The sequence below is a fragment of the Leucoraja erinacea genome, chromosome 2 (assembly GCF_028641065.1).
Source record: "Leucoraja erinacea ecotype New England chromosome 2, Leri_hhj_1, whole genome shotgun sequence".
NCBI classification, from domain to species: domain Eukaryota; kingdom Metazoa; phylum Chordata; class Chondrichthyes; order Rajiformes; family Rajidae; genus Leucoraja; species Leucoraja erinaceus.
The window spans coordinates 31,443,386-31,461,424 of NC_073378.1; the positions used below are offsets into that span (position 1 = coordinate 31,443,386).

The 18,039-nt window shown below is 47.2% G+C and overlaps 1 protein-coding gene across 6 annotated transcripts in view; it reads right to left on the reverse strand.

Annotated features, from left to right (window-relative positions):
- Window positions 1–18,039, reverse strand: part of si:dkeyp-120h9.1 (Y+L amino acid transporter 2-like) — a 76,688-nt gene that overhangs the window by 13,701 nt on the left and 44,948 nt on the right. For all 6 annotated transcript variants that reach the window (XM_055654330.1, XM_055654324.1, XM_055654301.1 and 3 more), the window contains 2 exons: window positions 11,843–11,939; window positions 5,429–5,578 (listed from right to left, as the gene is read on the reverse strand). In XM_055654330.1, coding sequence (XP_055510305.1) covers window positions 5,429–5,578; window positions 11,843–11,939 — 247 coding nt within the window. The remainder of the gene's footprint in view (window positions 1–5,428; window positions 5,579–11,842; window positions 11,940–18,039) is intronic.

The following is an 18,039-nucleotide window of genomic DNA, read 5'->3' on the forward strand; positions in this document are numbered from 1 at the left end:
GTTTGACGGCACTGGGCCTGTACTCGCTGGAGTTTAGAAGGCTGAGGGGGGACCTCACTGAAAGTTACAGAATAACGAAAGACATAGATAAAATGGATGTGGAGAGGATGTTTCCACTGGTGGGAGAGTCTAGGACCAGAGGTCACAGCCTCAGAATTAAAGGGCGCACTTTTAGAAAAGAGGTGAGGAGGAACTTCTTTAGTCAGAGGGTAGTTAATCTGTGAGATTCATTGCCACAGAGGGCTGTGGAGGTCAAGTCAGGGGATACTTTTAAGGCAAAGATAGACAAATTCTCGATTAGAACGGGTATCAAGGGTTATGGGGAGAAGGCAGGATAATGATTAGCATTTCCTTCCACTGCTGTGCAGACGATACACAACTCTATCTCCCCCTGAAGCCCAACAACCGATCTAATCTACTCAGCCTAATCTACTGCCTCGAGGATATAAGTGTTGGATGGTCCAGAACTTCCTCCAACTAAATGAGAGTAAGTCTGAGGTCATCCTTCTCAGCCCCTCTGACTCAATTAAAACGATAGCAGGCAGCCTTGGAAGCCTTACCCCATTACTCAAACCTCACGTCAAGAACCTTGGCGTGATATTTGACTCAGCATTGAAATTTGACAAACAAGTCAATGCTGTGGTAAAAGCGAGCTTCTTCCAGCTTTGGACGATAGCTAAAATAAAACAATTCCTCCAGTTTGATGACCTTGAAAAGATCATCCACACATTTATCTCCTCCCGCCTAGATTACTGCAACTCCCTTTACACTGGCATCAGCCAATCTTCCCTGTCCCGCCTGCAACTGGTCCAAAACGCCGCAGCGAGACTCCTGACGGGCACCCGAAAAAGGGACCACATCACCCCGATCCTGGCCTCTCTCCACTGGCTCCCTGTGCGGTTCCAAATAAATTTCAAGATCCTTCTTTATGTTTTCAAAGCCCTTAACGGGCTTGCCCCCACCTACATCAAAAGTCTGCTTACCCACCACACCACCTCCAGGTCCCTCAGATCGGCCGACTTGGGGTTACTGAACATCCCGCGGTCCAGGCATAAGCTCAGGGACGACCGCGCCTTTGCGGTTGCAGCTCCTAGACTGTGGAACAGCATCCCTCTTCCCATCAGAACTGCCCCCTCCATCGACTCCTTTAAGTCGAGACTTAAAACTTATCTTTACTCTCAAGCCTTTCTTGACGTCCTCTGAGGGAGGGCTATATGTATGTATTTATGTATGTATTTATGTATACAACCACTGTTGTATAACGTTAGTACCTCCACCAATGTAAAGCATTTTGGCCAACGAGAGTTGTTTTTTAAATGTGCTGTAGCAATAAATGCGACGACTTGACTTGACTAATGGGATTAGGAAGCAGAGATCAGCCATGATTGAATGGCGGGGTAGACTCGATGGGCAGAATGGCCTAATTCTACTCCTATAGCCTGTGAACTTGGAGAGTTGCTGCCTTACAGCGCCGGAGAACCGGGTTCGATCCTGACTACAGGTGCTGTCTGTACGGAGTTTGTACATTCACCCTGTGACCTGCGTGGGTTTTCTCCGCGATCTTCGACTTCCTCCCACCCTCCAAAGACGTACAGACTTGTAGGTTAATTGGCTTGGTATAATTGTGAAATTGTCCGTAGTGTGTGTAGGACAGTGTTAATGTGCAGGGATCGGTGGTCGGTGCGGACTCGGTGGGCCGAAGGGCCTGTTTCCGCACTGTATCTCTAAACTAAACTAAACATCCTGCAGTTACAAAGTATCATTGCAAGTGGCTCCAACACAGACTGTCTGCTCGATTACAAGTAACCAGAGAGTTACATTTGCAGTCCAAGGTAACAGTGTCATAATGTATCATCTGCAGCTCCTGGGAGCAGACTTTAGCTACTTTCCCAGACTGATATCTTCGTAAATTGAAAAAAATCTTGTATTTAAAAAATATATATTTAAAAATACATTGGAGTGGTCCTTTAGTTTAGTTTAGTTTTAGTTTAAGATACAGGGCGGAAACAGGCCCTTCACCCCATCGAGTCCACGCCCATCCAGGAACACTAACATTATCCTACACACAATAGACAATAGGCGTAGGAGTAGGCCATTAGCCCCTTCGAGCCAGCACCGCCATTTAATACGATCATGGCTGATCATCCACTATCAGCACCCCGTTCCTGCCTTCTCCCCATACCATATAACCATATAACAATTACAGCACGGAAACAGGCCATCTCAACCCTTCTAGTCCGTGCCGAACACGTATTCTCCCCTAGTCCCATATACCTGTGCTCAGACCATAACCCTCCATTCCTTTCCCATCCATATAACTATCCAATTTATTTTTAAATGATAAAAACTAACCTGCCTCCACCACCTTCACTGGAAGCTCATTCCACACAGCCACCACTCTCTGAGTAAAGAAGTTCCCCCTCATGTTACCCCTAAACTTCAGTCCCTTAATTCTCGTCATGTCCCCTTGTTTGAATCTTCCCTACTCTCAGTGGGAAAAACTTATCCACGTCAACTCTGTCTATCCCTCTCATCATTTTAAAGATAAAGTCCCCCCTTAACCTTCTGCGCTCCAAAAAAATAAAGCCCTAACTTGTTCAACCTTTCTCTGTAACTTAGTTGCTGAAACCCAGGCAACATTCTAGTAAATCTCCTCTGTACTCTCTCTATTTTGTTGACATCCTTCCTATAATTAGGCGACCAAAATTGTACACCATACTCCAGAATTGGCCTCACCAATGCCTTGTACAATTTTAACATTACATCCCAACTTCTATACTCAATGCTCTGATTTATAAAGGCCAGCACACCAAAAGCTTTCTTTACCACCCTATCTACATGAGATTATACTTTCAGGGAACTGTGCACAGTTATTCCCAGATCCCTCTGTTCACCTGCATTCTTCAATTCCCTACCATTTACCATGTACGTCCTATTTTGATTTGTCCTGCCAAGATGTAGCACCTCACACTTATCAGCATTAAACTCCATCTGCCATCTTTCAGCCCACTCTTCCAAGTGGCATAAATCTCTCTGTAGACTTTGAAAATCTACTTCATTATCCACAACCCCACCTATCTTAGTATCATCTGCATACTTCCTAATCCAATTTACCACACCATCATCCAGATCATTGACGTACATGACAAACAACAGTGGACCCAACACAGATCCCTGTGGCACCCCACTAGTCACTGGCCTCCAACCTGACAAACAACCATCCACCATTACTCTCTGGCATCTCCCATTCAGCCACTGTTGAATCCATCTTGCTACTCCACCATTAATACCCAACCATTGAACCTTCTTAACCAACCTTCCATGAGGAACCTTGTCAAAGGCCTTACTGAAGTCCATATATACAACATCCACTGTTTAACCCTCATCAATTTCCCGAGTAACCTCTTCAAAAAATTCAAGAAGATTAGTCAAACATGACCTTCCAGGCACAAATCCATGTTGACTGTTCCTAATCAGACCCTGTTTATCCAGATGCTTATATATGTATTATCTCTAAGATACCCTTTATCCTGTATCTGTACACTGTGATCGGCTTGATTGTAATCATGTATTGTCTTTCCACTGACTAGATAGCGTGCAACAAAAAAGCTTTTCACTGTACCCCGTTACAGGTGACAAGAATGAAGTAAACTATTGTCAATCAAGATATCCCAAGCACTAGTCAATTATGTGAATACTTTAAGAGCTCTATGGTAATATCGGTCCACATAGTCCGCGCAGACCAGCGATCACCCCCGTACACTAGCACTATCCTACACACACACTAGGGACAACTAATTAACCTACAAACCTACACCAATTAACCTACAAACCTGCACACTATTTTCTATATTTCCATGGGTTATTGATTGGGGATGATCAGCCATGATCACAATGAATGGCAGTGCTGGCTCCAAGGGCCGAATGGCCTCCTCCTGCACCTATTTTCTATAGAAACATAGAAATTAGGTGCAGGAGTAGGCCATTCGGCCCTTCGAGCCTGCACCGCCATTCAATGTGATCATGGCTGATCATCCAACTCAGTATCCCGTACCTGCCTTCTCTCCATACCCCCTGATCCCCTTAGCCACAATGGGCCACATCTAACTCCCTCTTAAATATAGCCAATGAACTGGCCTCAACTACCCTCTGTGGCAGAGAGTTCCAGAGATTCACCACTCTCTGCGTGAAAAAAGTTCTTCTCATCTCGGTTTTAAAGGATTTCCCCTTTATCCTTAAGCTGTGACCCCTTGTCCTGGACTTCCCTAACATCGGGAACAATCTTCCTGCATCTAGCCTGTCCAACCCCTTAAGAATTTTGTAAGTTTCTATAAGATCCCCTCTCAATCTTCTAAATTCTAGAGAGTATAAACCAAGTCTATCCAGTCTTTCTTCATAAGACAGTCCTGACATCCCAGGAATCAGTCTGGTGAACCGTCTCTGCACTCCCTCTATGGCAATAATGTCCTTCCTCAGGTTTGGAGACCAAAACTGTACGCAATACTCCAGGTGTGGTCTCACCAAGACCCTGTACAACTGCAGTAGAACCTCTCTGCTCCTATACTCAAATCCTTTTGCAATGAAAGCTAACATACCATTCGCTTTCTTTACTGCCTGCTGCACCTGCATGCCTACCTTCAATGACTGGTGTACCATGACACCCAGGTCTCGCTGCATCTCCCCCTTATCAATCGGCCACCATTTAGATAATAGTCTGCTTTCCTGTTTTTTGCCACCAAAATGGATAACCTCACATTTATCCACATTATACTGCATCTGCCAAACATTTGCCCACTCACCCAGCCTATCCAAGTCACCCTGCAGTCTCCTAGCATCCTCCTCACAGCTAACACTGCCCCCCAGCTTAGTGTCATCCGCAAACTTGGAGATATTGCCTTCAATTCCCTCATCCAGATCATTAATATATATTGTAAATAGCTGGGGTCCCAGTACTGAGCCTTGGGGTACCCCACTAGTCACTGCCTGCCATTGTGAAAAGGACCCGTTTACTCCTACTCTTTGCTTCCTGTTTGCCAGCCAGTTCTCTATCCACATCAATACTGAACCCCCAATGCCTTGTGCTTTAAGTTTGTATACTAATTTCTTATGTGGGACCTTGTCGAAAGCCTTCTGGAAGTCCAGATACACCACATCCACTGGTTCTCCCCTATCCACGCTGCTAGTTACATCCTCGAAAAATTCTATAAGAAAAATTCTATAAGAGTCTTTGGAGTGTGGGAGGAAACCGGAGCGCCCGGAGAAAACCCACGCAGGTCACGGGGAGAAAGTACAAACTCCGTACACAGACGGCAACCCTAGTCGGTCCTCAGGCCACTGTGAGACGGCAACTCTGCCGCTGCGCCACCGTGCCACTCACTAAAACAATACACAATATGTATTCGTGAGATTTTTTTTGAAGCAACATTACCTTCACAGGTCTTGGTAGATCAGGAAACTTCCATCTCAGATAAATCTGACTGGCGACAGACAGGCCGATGAATAGCCAGTAGTTAAAGCTGAAGTAGTTGATGAGAGTGTAAATATCTTCAATGCAGAGATAGATTAACGCTATCGCTCCCTAAGAAACAAGGATAAACAACATTAAACCACGCAGTCAATAGGAAAGGAGAGGTTTCTTTCTCATAAGTCTTCCTGTTAAATTACATTTTAGTCATAGAGTGATACAGTGTGGAAACAGGCTCTTCGGCCCAACCTGTTCACACCAACCATCATGCCCCAGCTACACTAGTCCCACCTGCCTGCGTTTGGTCCATATCCCTCTAAACTGACCTATCCATGCACCTGTCTGCATATTTCTTAAGTGTTATGATGGTACCTGCCTCACCAACCTCCTCTGGCAGCTTGGTCCATACACCCACCACCCTTTGTGTGGGAAAAGTCACCCCTCAGATTCCTATCAATAAACCTAAATATTTTCCTCTTCACCTTAAACCTATGTCCCCTAGTCCTCAATTCCCCTACAAAGGGGAAGAGACTCTGTGCATCTACCCGATCTTTTCCTCTCATGATTTTATACACCTCGATTTTACTTCCTTAAAAACAGTAAACATTTTCAATGGCTTCACATCATAAGCATTTCATTTTGATGAGAATTCTCTATTTTTGCCCAGAGTAGATGCGTGGTAGCTGGGGCATGTGGCCGGTGTGTGCGAGTTGGGCCGAAGGGCTTGTTTCCGCCCCGTATGACTCTATAACATGACGCATTATGTTTATTAATAATTCTTAGCTAATGAATAACAGAACTGAATGAACATGTACTTTATTAACCATATAACAATAACCATATAACAATTACAGCACGGAAACAGGCCATCTCGGCCCTACAAGTCCGTGCCGAACAAATTTTTTTCCCCTTAGTCCCACCTGCCTGCACTCATACCATAACCCTCCATTCCCTTCTCATCCATATGTCTATCCAATTTATTTTTAAATGATACCAATGAACCTGCCTCCACCACTTCCACTGGGAGCTCATTCCACACCGCTACCACTCTCTGCGTAAAGAGTATTATTGAAGCTCACTGAAGGTGGCAGCACAAGCCGTTTAGTTTAGTTTCGTTTAGACTTTATTGTAGACTTTGGACCTGCACGGGAAGGTAGACGCTTCCGCCCCCATGAGTCTCGGGCAGATGGGGCTCGTCAGCCTGAGAAGGCAGTCCGTTTAGGAGAGGGAAAACCTCCACTGCCTTGTGGCCATATCCAGTCATGGTAAAGGCTCCTGAAGTAAACCACAAGAAAAATCCGGAGTCGGAGCCCCTAAGGCAGTTTGTCGTTGTCTGCAACCTCGCTCTGGCAGCTCTTGCGATGGCGCTGGTGCCAAACTGTAACGGCCCTGCTGTTCCTTTGGATTGATCAGCGACGTGGAGAGGGGGGACGTGCTGCGTGGGCAACAGCCTGTCCTGCATATGACATCGCCCAGGCTTGCATCCGACCAGGATGCATCACCCATGGTCAGTCATGACCGAGAGGGGCCTACTAAAGGAGATATAGCACGGGAGCAGTGAACGAGTCACGCCGACCAGAAATCCCACACACCAGTTCTATCTTACGCACTAGGAACTGCTCTTGTGTTGTGTTGTCCTATGTTTGATGAAATCAAAACTTAAAGGATTGTAAGTGTGAAACATTTTAATAAATTGATCAAAATCCACCAAGTGTTACATGGCCATTTATTTCCATTGCCTCTCATCCACAATAGTGTATAAGTTATAGGAGCATAATGAAGCCATTCAGGACCATGCCATTCAGTCATGGCCGATCTATCTTTCCAGCTCAACCCCAATCTCCTGCCTCAGAAACTTAGATATAAACATAGCAAATAGCTGCAGGAGAAGGCCATTTGGCCCTTCGAGCCAGCACCCGCCATTCATTGTGATCATGGCTGATCATCCACAATCAGTACCCGTGCCTGCCTTCTCCCCATATCACTTGATTCCGCTAGCCCCTAGAGCTCTGTCTAACTCTTTTAAATTCATCCAGTGAATTGGCCTCCACTGCCTTCAGTGGCAGAGAATTCCACAAATTCACAACTCTCTGGGTGAAAAAGTTTTTCTCATCTCAGTTTTAAATGGCCTCCCCTTTATTCTTAGACTGTGGCCCCTGGTTCTGATCTCACCAACATTGGGAACATTTTTCTTGCATCTAGCTTTTTCCAGTCCTTTTATAACGTTATATGTTTCTATAAGATACCCTCGTATCCTTCTAAATTCCAGCGAAAACAAGCCCAGTCTTTCAATTCTTTCCTCATATGACAGTCCCGCCATCCCGGGGATTAACCTTGTGAACCTACACTGCACTGCATCAATAGCAAGGATGCCTTCCTCAAATTAGGGGACCAAAACTGCACACAATACTCCAGATGTGGAATCACCAGGACCCTGGACAACTGCAGAAGGACCTCTTTACTCCTATACTCAAATCCACTGTTTATGAAGGTCAACATGCCATTAGCTTTCTTCACTGCCTGCTGTACCTGTTTTTTCATAAGGTCATAAGGAATAGTAGAATTGAGCCTTTTGGCGCATCATGTCTACTCCACCATTCAATCATGGCCAATCTATCTTCCCCCCTCAACCCCATTCTCCTGCCTTCTCCCCATAACCCCGGACACCCGTACTAATCAAGAATTTGTCAATCTCCACATTAAAAATACCCATTGACTTGACCTCCACAGCCTTCCGTGGCAATGAATTCCACAGATTCACCACCCTCTTTAAAGAAATTCCTCCACATCTCCTTCCTAAAGGAACATTCTTTAATTCTGAGTCTATGGCCTCTGGTACTAGACTCTCCAATTAGTGGAAACATCCTCTCCACATCCAGGTCTTTCACTGTTTGTAAGTTTCAATGAGGTCCTTCCCACAACTGTGGGTGGAGGGTGGTGAATCTGTAGGATTCTCGGCCACAGAATATTGTGGAGGTCAAGTCAAAATATATTATTAAGGTGGTGATTGACAAATTCTTGATAAGTGCAGGTGTCAAGGGTTATGGGGAGAAGGCAGGAGAATGAACATGTAGAGGGTAGTTGAGGCCAGTTCATTGGCTATATTTAAGAGGGAGTTAGATGTGGCCCTTGTGGCTAAAGGGATCAGAGGGTATGGAGAGAAGGCAGGTACGGGATACTGAGTTGGAAGATGATCAGCATATTGAATGGCATGAAGGGCCGAATGGCGAATGAATGGGAAAGATAGATCGATGATCGAATGGTGGAGTACTTGATGGGCCGAATGGCCTAATTCTGTTCCTAAAAGGCGGTCATGGTGGCACAGCGGTAGAGTTGCTGCCTTACAGCGAATGCAGCGCCGGGGACCCGGGTTCGATCCCGACTGCGGGTGCTTGCCTGTACGGAGTTTGTACGTTCTCCCCGTGACCTGCGTGGGTTTTCTCCGAGATCTTCGCTTTCCTCCCACACTCCAATGACGTACAGGTATGTAGGTTAATTGGCTTGGTGTAAAAGTCAAAATTATCCCTGGTGGGTGTAGGATAGTGTTAATGCGCGGGGATCGCTGGTCGGCGCGGAACCCAGTGGGCCGAAGGGCCTGTTTCCGCACTGTATCTCTAAACTAAAGCATGAACTATGGATATTCTTCTAAACCACAGCGAGTACAGGCCCAGTGCGGTCAAACCCTCATCATACTTTAAAATTATCAATATTCTCTGGCTAATATCTTTGGTTACATCAGGGTTGCCCAAGTGACCAAATGGACAGTGGGCCGATGCCAGAGTGTCTCCATGGCTCTTATCTCTGCTTCTCCCCGATGGCAAGGGCAAGGTGCAAACGAAACACAAAGACAGCAGAGCAGCACCCTCACAATGCGTTTAGTTTTAGTTTAGAGATTCAGCGCGGAAACAGGCCCTTCGGCCCACCGAGTCCTGCACCGACCCCTGCACATTAACACTATCCTACACACACCGGGGACAATTTACAATCGCACCAAGCCAATTAACGTACAAACCTGTACATCTTTGGAGTGATCAAAATGTGAACTGGGCAGCAAGGTGGCGCAGCGGTAGCGTTACTGCCTTACAGCACCGGAGACCATGGGTGCTGTCTGTACGGAGTTTGTACGTTCTCCCCGCGACCTGCGTGGGTTTTCTCCGAGACCTTCGGTTTCCTCCCACACTCCAAAGACATACAGGTTTGTAGGTTAATTGGCTTGGTGTAAATGTAAAATTTGTCCCCAGTCCGTGTGGGATAGTGTTAATTTGCGGGGATCGGTGGTCAGTGCGGACCCGGTGGGCCGAATGGCCTGTTTCCGCGCTGTTTCTCTAAACTAAACCCCATTCTCCTGTCTTCTCCCCATAACCTCTGACACCCGTACTAATCAAGAATCTTATCTATCTCTGCCTTCAAAATATCCACGGCGTGGCCTCCACAGCCGATGGTGGCAAAGAATTGGACGCGGAATAAATGCAGTGACCAATGCTGCACGAGACATAGTCACAGAGTCACACAGCCTTGTAAACAGGCCCTTCAGCCCAACTTACCCACACTGACCAACATGTCCCATCTACACTAGTCCCACCTGCCTGCATTTGGCCCATATCCCTCTAATCCTGTCCTCTCCATGTATCTGTTTAAATGTCTTTTAAACATCGCGATAGTACCTGCCTCTACTACCTCCTCCAGCAGCTCGTTCTACACACACACCACCCCTTGTGTGACAACATAGATAGATAGATAGATAGATAGATAGATAGATAGATAGATAGATAGATAGATAGCCTTTTTTATTGTCATTCAGACTGAAGTCTGAACGAAATTGCAGCAGTCATACATATAATACAATACAATAAAACACCAATAAACACATATTAACATCACATATTAAACACACATTTAAACACACATTACCCCTCAGGTTCCTATTAAATCTCTCCCCATTCACATTAAACCTATGCGCTCTGGTCCTCGATTCCCCTACTGAGTAAAAGACACTGTGCACTGAAGATGTTTGTACTGGGAGTTTTGGAAGTGACATTAATAGTGACAGAATCATAAGTTCATGGGGCAGAGTTAGGCCATTCGGCCCATCATGTCTACTCCGCCATTCAATCACGGCCACTCTATCTTTCCTTCCCATTCCCATTCCCATTCTCATGCCTTCTTACCATGACCTCTGACACACTATACAGCATGGAATATGGCCCTTCGACCAAGCTTGCCCACACCGACCAACATCTACCCTCGCCCCTCCTCTTGGCATTTGATCCATATCCATCCAAACCTTACCATCCAAATCATGGACCTGTCCAAGTGTCTATTAAAAGGGTGTGAGCTACAGGGAGTGGTTGAGGAGGCTGGGGCTCTATTCCATGAAGCGTAGGAGGGTCTTATAGAGGTATACAAAATCATGAGAGGAATAGATCAGGCACAGTCTTTTGCCCAGAGTAGGGGAATCGGTGACCAGAGGACATAGGTCCAAGGTGAAGGGGAAAAGATTTAATAGGAATCCGAGGGGTAACTTTTTCCACACAGAGGGTGTTGGGTGTATGGAACAAGCTGCCAGAGGAGGTAGTTGAGGCTGGGACTATCCCATCTATTAAGAAACAGTTGGACAGGTACATGGATAGGACAGGTTTGGAGGGTTATGGACCAAGTGCAGGCAGGTGGGACTAGTGTAGCTGGGACATTGTTGGCTGGTGTGGGCGAGTTGGGCCGAAGAGCCTATTTCCACACTGCATCACTCTATGACTCTAAATGACTACCGAGAGTCTCCAAAACAAGCTCCATTGATGTTTCGTTTAGTTTAGAGATACAGGGTGGAAACAGGCCATTCGGCCCACCGAGTCTGCACCGACCAGCGATCCCCGGCACACTAACACTATCCTACACACACTCGGGACAAGTTACATTTACACCAAGCCAATTAACCTACACACCTGTACATCTTTGGAGTGTGGGAGGGGACCAAAAATCTCGGAGAAAACCCACATGGTCAGGGGGAGAATGTACAAACTCCGTACAGACGGTGCCCGTAGTCGGGATGGAACCTGGGTCTCTGGGACTGTGAGCGCTGTAAGGCAGCAAGTCTACCGCTGCGCCACCGTGTCAAGGAATTTGGCCGCCAGATTCTCAAGGAGTCACACAGCATGGAAACAGGCCACTCGGCCCTACTTGCCCTCTCCGCCCCACACGTCCCATTTACACCCGTCCCACCTCTCTGCGTATGGCCCGTATCCCTCCAAAACCTTTTCCTACCCATGGACCCGTCCAAGTGTGACTTGCGAATGGCCAACAATGACTGGGAGCCTCCAGAACTAGTTCCGCTGGTGTGTAGGATATTAGCACGAGTAAAATAATTTCACAAATGGTACTTACATTAAAACACAAGGCCGGGATCGGAGTGCATCTAAATACATGGACCATGCAGAGGAAACTGGGCAAATGTCCTTCTCTCGAGGCAACAAAGTAAAGCCTGGAATACAACGATGGAAAATAGTGAGCACCGTTCAATAGACAATAGACACTAGGTGCAGGAGTAGGCCATTCGGCCCTTCGAGCCAGCACCGGCATTCAATATGATCATGGCTGATCATCCACCATCAGTACCCCGTTCCTGCCTTCTCCCCATATCCCCTATATTTAAGAGCTCTATCTAACTCTATGTTGAAAGCATCCAGAGAATCGGCCTCCACTGCCTTCTGTGGCAGAGAATTCCACAGATCCACAACTCTCTGGGTGAAATAGTTTTTTCTCAAACCTTCTCACAATTATTTCAATAGGCACTACAAATAAACTGTTCATAAGTGATAGGAGCAGAATTAGGCCATTCGGTCCATCAAATCTACTCTGCCATTCAATCCTGGCTGATCTATATCTCCCTCCTAACCCCATTCATTGCGTAGCAATCACACACACACACCCACCCCCCCCCCCACACACCCACACCCACACCCACACCCACACCTATCTTATAGAGGTGTCTAAAATCATGAGAGGAATAGATCGGGTAGGCGCACAGAATCTTTTGCCCAGAGTAGGGGATTCGAGGACCAGAGGACATAGGTTTAAGGTGAAGTGGGGAAATATTTAATAGGAATCTGCGGGGTAAATTTTTCACACAAAGGGTGGTGGGTGTATGGAACAAGCTGATGGAGGAGGTAGTTGAGGCAGGGGCTATCCCAACATTTAAGGAACAGTTAGACAGGCACTTGGATGGGACAGGTTTAGAGGGATATGGACCTATGCGAGCAGGTGGGACTAGTGTAGATGGGACATGTTGACCAGTGTGGGCAAGTTGGGATGAAGGGCCTGTTTATACACTGTACTGTATCTCTCTGAGCAACGGGCGTCAGAGGTTATGGGGAGAAGGCAGGAGAATGGGGTTAGGAGGGAGAGATAGATCAGCCATGATTAAATGGCAGAGTAGACTCGATGGACCGAATGGCCTAATTCAGCTCCTATCACTTATGAACAGTTTATTTGTAGTGAAATAAAGATTAAAATCTATTCTTTCCCTGGTGGGAAATTATTATAAATGTGCATTGACAATGAATGTCATCTCCAAGTGCTTCGAGGCAGTCTAGTTCAATACCTTGAGTTCATTGTCGAAATATTGAAATTGGGAGACAAGTTACACAAAAAGGTCAGAGCAAGGAGGGGCCTAAGGTGGTGTTAGCGAGGGAGAAGTCTGAGATGAGTTTTTCACCCAGAGAGTTGTGAATCTGTGGAATTCTCTGCCACAGAAGGCAGTGGAGGCCAATTCACTGGATGTGTTCAAGAGAGAGTAGTAATGGGCCTGTCCCATTTAGGCGATTTTTTGGGCGCTGCAGGCGACTGCCGCAAAATTTTCAACATGTTGAACATTTTTCGGCGACAGTGGCGACAATTTCTGCTGTAGCAGATTGACGTAAGTGTTGTTGTAGGTTGTCGCCAGGTATCGTTGGAGAATTCCATTAAAACTAGTCGCTGGCAGTCGTCTAAAGAGTCGCCTAAGTGGGACAGGCCCATTAGAATGATCTCTTAGGGATAAAGGAATCAACGGATATGGGGAGAAAGCAGGAAAGGGGCACTGATTTTGGATGATCAGCCACGATCATATTGAACGGCGGTGCTGGATCGAAGGGCCAAATGGCCTACTCCTGCACCTATTTTCTATGTTTTTAAGTCGTCAGCTTTTGTGAGCCGTCGCCGGCCCATGTGAAATAGATGTCAAGGGAACGGGCGTGGAAGGAAGACAGAGACAAATCCTGCATGATTGTAGAGTCATAGAGTGATACGGCGTGGAAACAGGCCCATCAGCCCAACTGGCCCACACCGGCCAACATGTCCCATCTACAGGTAGACACAAAATGCTGGAGTAACTAAGCGGGTGAAGCAGCATCTCTGGAGAGCAGAAATGGGTGACGTTTCAGGTCCCATCTACACCAGTCCCACCTGCCTGCATTTGGCCGATATCCCTCCAAACCTATCAACTGCTGAGAGAATGGAGCGGTAGGGCTTGTACACTCTGGAATTTAGAAGGATGAGAGGATGATCTTTTGAAACATATAAGATTATTAAGGGTTTCGACACGCTAGAGGCAGGAAACATGTTCCCGATGTTGGGGGAAGTCCAGAACCAGGGGCCACATAGTTTAAGAATAAGGGGTAAGCCATTTAGAACGGAGATGAGGAAATACTTTTTCACACAGAGAGTTGTGAGTGTGGAATTCTCTGCCTCAGAGGGCAGTGGAGGACGGTTGTCTGGATACTTCCAAGAGAGAGCTAGATAGGGCTCTTAATGATAGCAGAGCCAGGGGATATGGGGAGAAGGCAGGAATGGGGTACTGATTGGGGATAATCAGCCATGATCACATTGAATGACAGTGTTGGCTCAAAAGGCCGAATGGCCTACTTCTGCACCTATTGTCTAATACACCCACCACCCTTTGCATGAAAACGCTAACTCTCAGGTTCCTAGTAAATATTTCCCCCATCACCTTAAACCTGCGTCCTCTGGTCCCCGAATCCCCTACTCTGGGCAAGAGGCTCTGTGCGTCTACCCGATCTATTCCTCTCATGATTTTGTACACTGCTATGAAATCACTCCTCAATTATTATGTTTACATAACCGTTGTGCTGCTGCAAGTAACAATGTCATTTTTCCATTTTGGGTCATATGATGTGAGAGGAATCCCGGGCACCCGGCCAAAACTCAAACATGTTTAGTAATGAGGTCCACTAACGGAGAGTAGTTTAGTTCAATTTAGAGATACAGCGTGAAAACTGACCCACCGAGTCCATGTCGACCAGCGATCCCCGTACACTAACACTATCCTACACACACACACACACACACACACCTCGGGACATTTTTTAAATTTATACACCAAGCCAATTAACCTGCAAACCTGTACGTCTTTGGAGTGTGGGAGGAAACCGAAGATCTCAGAGAAAACCCACTCGGTCGCGGGGAGAACGTGCAAACTCCGTACAGACAGCATCCAGAGTCGGGATCGAACCCTGGTCTCTGGCTCTACCGGGCCGCCCCAGATTGACAGGTTCTTGATTAGTACGGGTGTCGGGGGTTACGAGGGGAATGCAGGAGACTGGGGTTGAGGGGGATAGATCAGACACCACTGAATGGCGGTGCAGACTTGACCGTGCACTGTAAAGGGCCTGTCCAAATTGGCGATTTTTTTTTAGACTGCCAACATCATTGACGTATCAGGGTCGCCTAAAGATTTTGAACATTTCAAACTCCAGCGGCGACAAAGAAAATGTTGCGACACTTGAGGGAACACCGCCGGTCAATACGTCATCACGCCACGTCACCGCCGCATCACAGCGCAACTTTTTCGGTGACCAGAGACGTCATTCAATGATGCCGACTGTCGGCGAAAAAATATCGGCAAGTGGGACAGGCCCTTAAGGCAGCAGCTCTACCGCTGCACCACCGGGCCTCCCACAGGAGTTGCCCAGATATGTTGTTGAAGTCTAATACACCCACCACCCTTTGCATGAAAACGCTAACTCTCAGGTTCCTAGTAAATAGATACGCTAGAGGCAGTCTACGCCGTATCTGCTCCACGGATGAGGCGTTCCACACCAGGACATCTGAAATGTCCTCACTATTCAGGGAACGGGGGTTCCCCTCCTCCACCATAAATGAGGCTCGCACCAGGGTCTCTTCCATACCCCGCAACACTGCTCTCTCTCCCCATCCCCGCACTCGCAACAAGGGCCGAGTCCCCCTAGTCCTCACCTTTCACCCCACCAGCCATCACATACAAAAAATAATCCTCCGTCAGTTTCGCCACCTCCAACGTGACCCCCACTACTGGCCACATCTTCCCATCTCCCCCCATATCTGCCTTCCGCAAAGACCGCTCCCTCCATAACTCCCTTGTCAATTCTTCCCTTCCCTCTCGGTCCACCCCCTCCCCGGGCACTTTCCCTTGCGGCCGCAGCAGATGCAACACTTGTCCCTTTACCTCCCCCCTCAACTCCTTTCAGGGACCCAAGCAATCGTTCCAGGTGCGACAGAGGTTTACCTGCATCTCTTCCAACCTCATCTATTGCGTCCGCTGCTCTAGATGTCAGCAGATCTATATATATCGGTGAGACCAAGCGGAGGTTGGGCGATCGTTTCGCCGAACACCTCCGCTCGGTCCGCAATAACCTAGCTGACCTCCCGGTGGCTCAGCACTTCAACTCCCCCTCCCACTCCGTCTCCGACCTCTCTGTCCTGGGTCTCCTCCATGGCCACAGCGAGCAGCACCGGAAATTGGAGGAACAGCACCTCATATTCCGTTTGGGGAGTCTGCACCCCGGGGGCCTGAACATCGACTTCTCCCAATTCTGTTAGTCCTTGCTGTCTCCTCCCCTTCCTCAGCTCCCCTGCTGTCTCCTCCCACCCTCCAGCCTTCCGGCTACTCTTCCTTTTCCCTTTCTTGTCCCCACCCACCCCCACCCCTGATCAGTCTGAAGAAGGGTTTCGGCCCGAAACGTTGCCTATTTCCTTCGCTCCATAGATGCTGCTGCACCCGCTGAGTTTCTCCAGCTTTTCTGTGTAACCTATGTTGTTGAAGTGTTCATTTCCTGTTCCTCTCAAACGGATGTCCAACTCATTTGATTAAACTGGCAGCAGATGGAGAAGAATCGCCGCCCTGATTCCAGCTCATTAAACCACCTCTAACTTGTTCACAGAAACACATTGTGACCTTAAACACTGCACGATGCATTTTGGAACAGTAGTGATAATGAAGCTGACAGTTACATTACAGCCCTGGAGGTTGTTGCCAAGATACAATCGACCTGTATCTCCAAACCCGATTAACAGGATCATAAATGTTTCCAGACAGGAAGATGCATAGATCAAAGTGTGTTTAATTTAGTTCAGTTCAGTCAGTTTAGTTTTCACGCTGCTGATCATCCACAATCAGTATCCTGTTCCTGCCTTCTCCCATATCCCTTGACTCCGCTATCTTTAAGAGCCCTATCTAGCTCTCTCTTGAAAGCATCCAGAGGACCTGGCTCTACCGCCCTCTGAGGCAGAGAATTCCACAGACTCACAACTCTCTATGTTAATATTTGGCCAGTAAACTTATCCATTCAGCGGGTGCAGCAGCATCTATGGAGCGAAGGAAATAGGCAACGTTTCGGGCCGAAACCCTTCTTCAGATCTGAAGAAGGGTTTCGGCCCGAAACGTTGCCTATTTCCTTCGCTCCATAGATGCTGCTGCACCCGCTGAGTTTCTCCAGCTTTTTTGTGTATCTTCGATTCTCCAGCATCTGCAGTTCCTTCTTAAACTTATCCATTCATTCATTCATTCATTCAGAAGGACCTCTTTGCTCCTATACTCAGCTCTTCTTGTTATGAAAGCCAACATGTCATTCGCTTTCTTCCTGCCTGCTGTACCTGCATGCATAAGCATTCCTTGCTTATGTCACTGTACCTCCCCGCACATCTCATTTTAACTATGCCCCTCAACGCAAAGCCCTCGAGTAGTTGATTTTTCCATCCTGGGAAAAAGGTTCCAACTGTCTGGCCTATCTATGCCATCATAGTTTTATAAATACCTCAATACCTCAGGTCTCCCCTCAACCTCTGCTGCTGTGAGGTAGGCCTCAGCGAGGCCAGCAGCAGAATCCACGACCCCGGCCACTCCCTCTTCTCCCCTCTCTCATTGGGCAGCAAGAGATACAGAAGTGTGAAAACGCACGCCTCCAGATTCAGGGACAGTTTCTTTCCAGCTGTTATCAGGCAACTGAACCATCCTACCACAAGAGAGAAGACCTGAACTACTATCTACCTGTCTGGTGACTATCCTTGATCGGACTTTGCTGGCTTTACCTTGCACTAAAGGTTTATCCTGTATCTGTACACTGTGGATGGTTCGATTGTAATCAGGTGTTGTCTTTCCGCTGACTGGTCATCACGCAACTAAATCTTTTCACTGATCCTTGGTACACCTGACAATAAAGTAAACTAAACTGAACTGAAGAGTCAAGAGTCAAGAGTCAATTTAATTGTCATTTGGACCCCTGGAGGTCCAAACGAAATGCCGTTTCTGCAGCCATACATTACACACA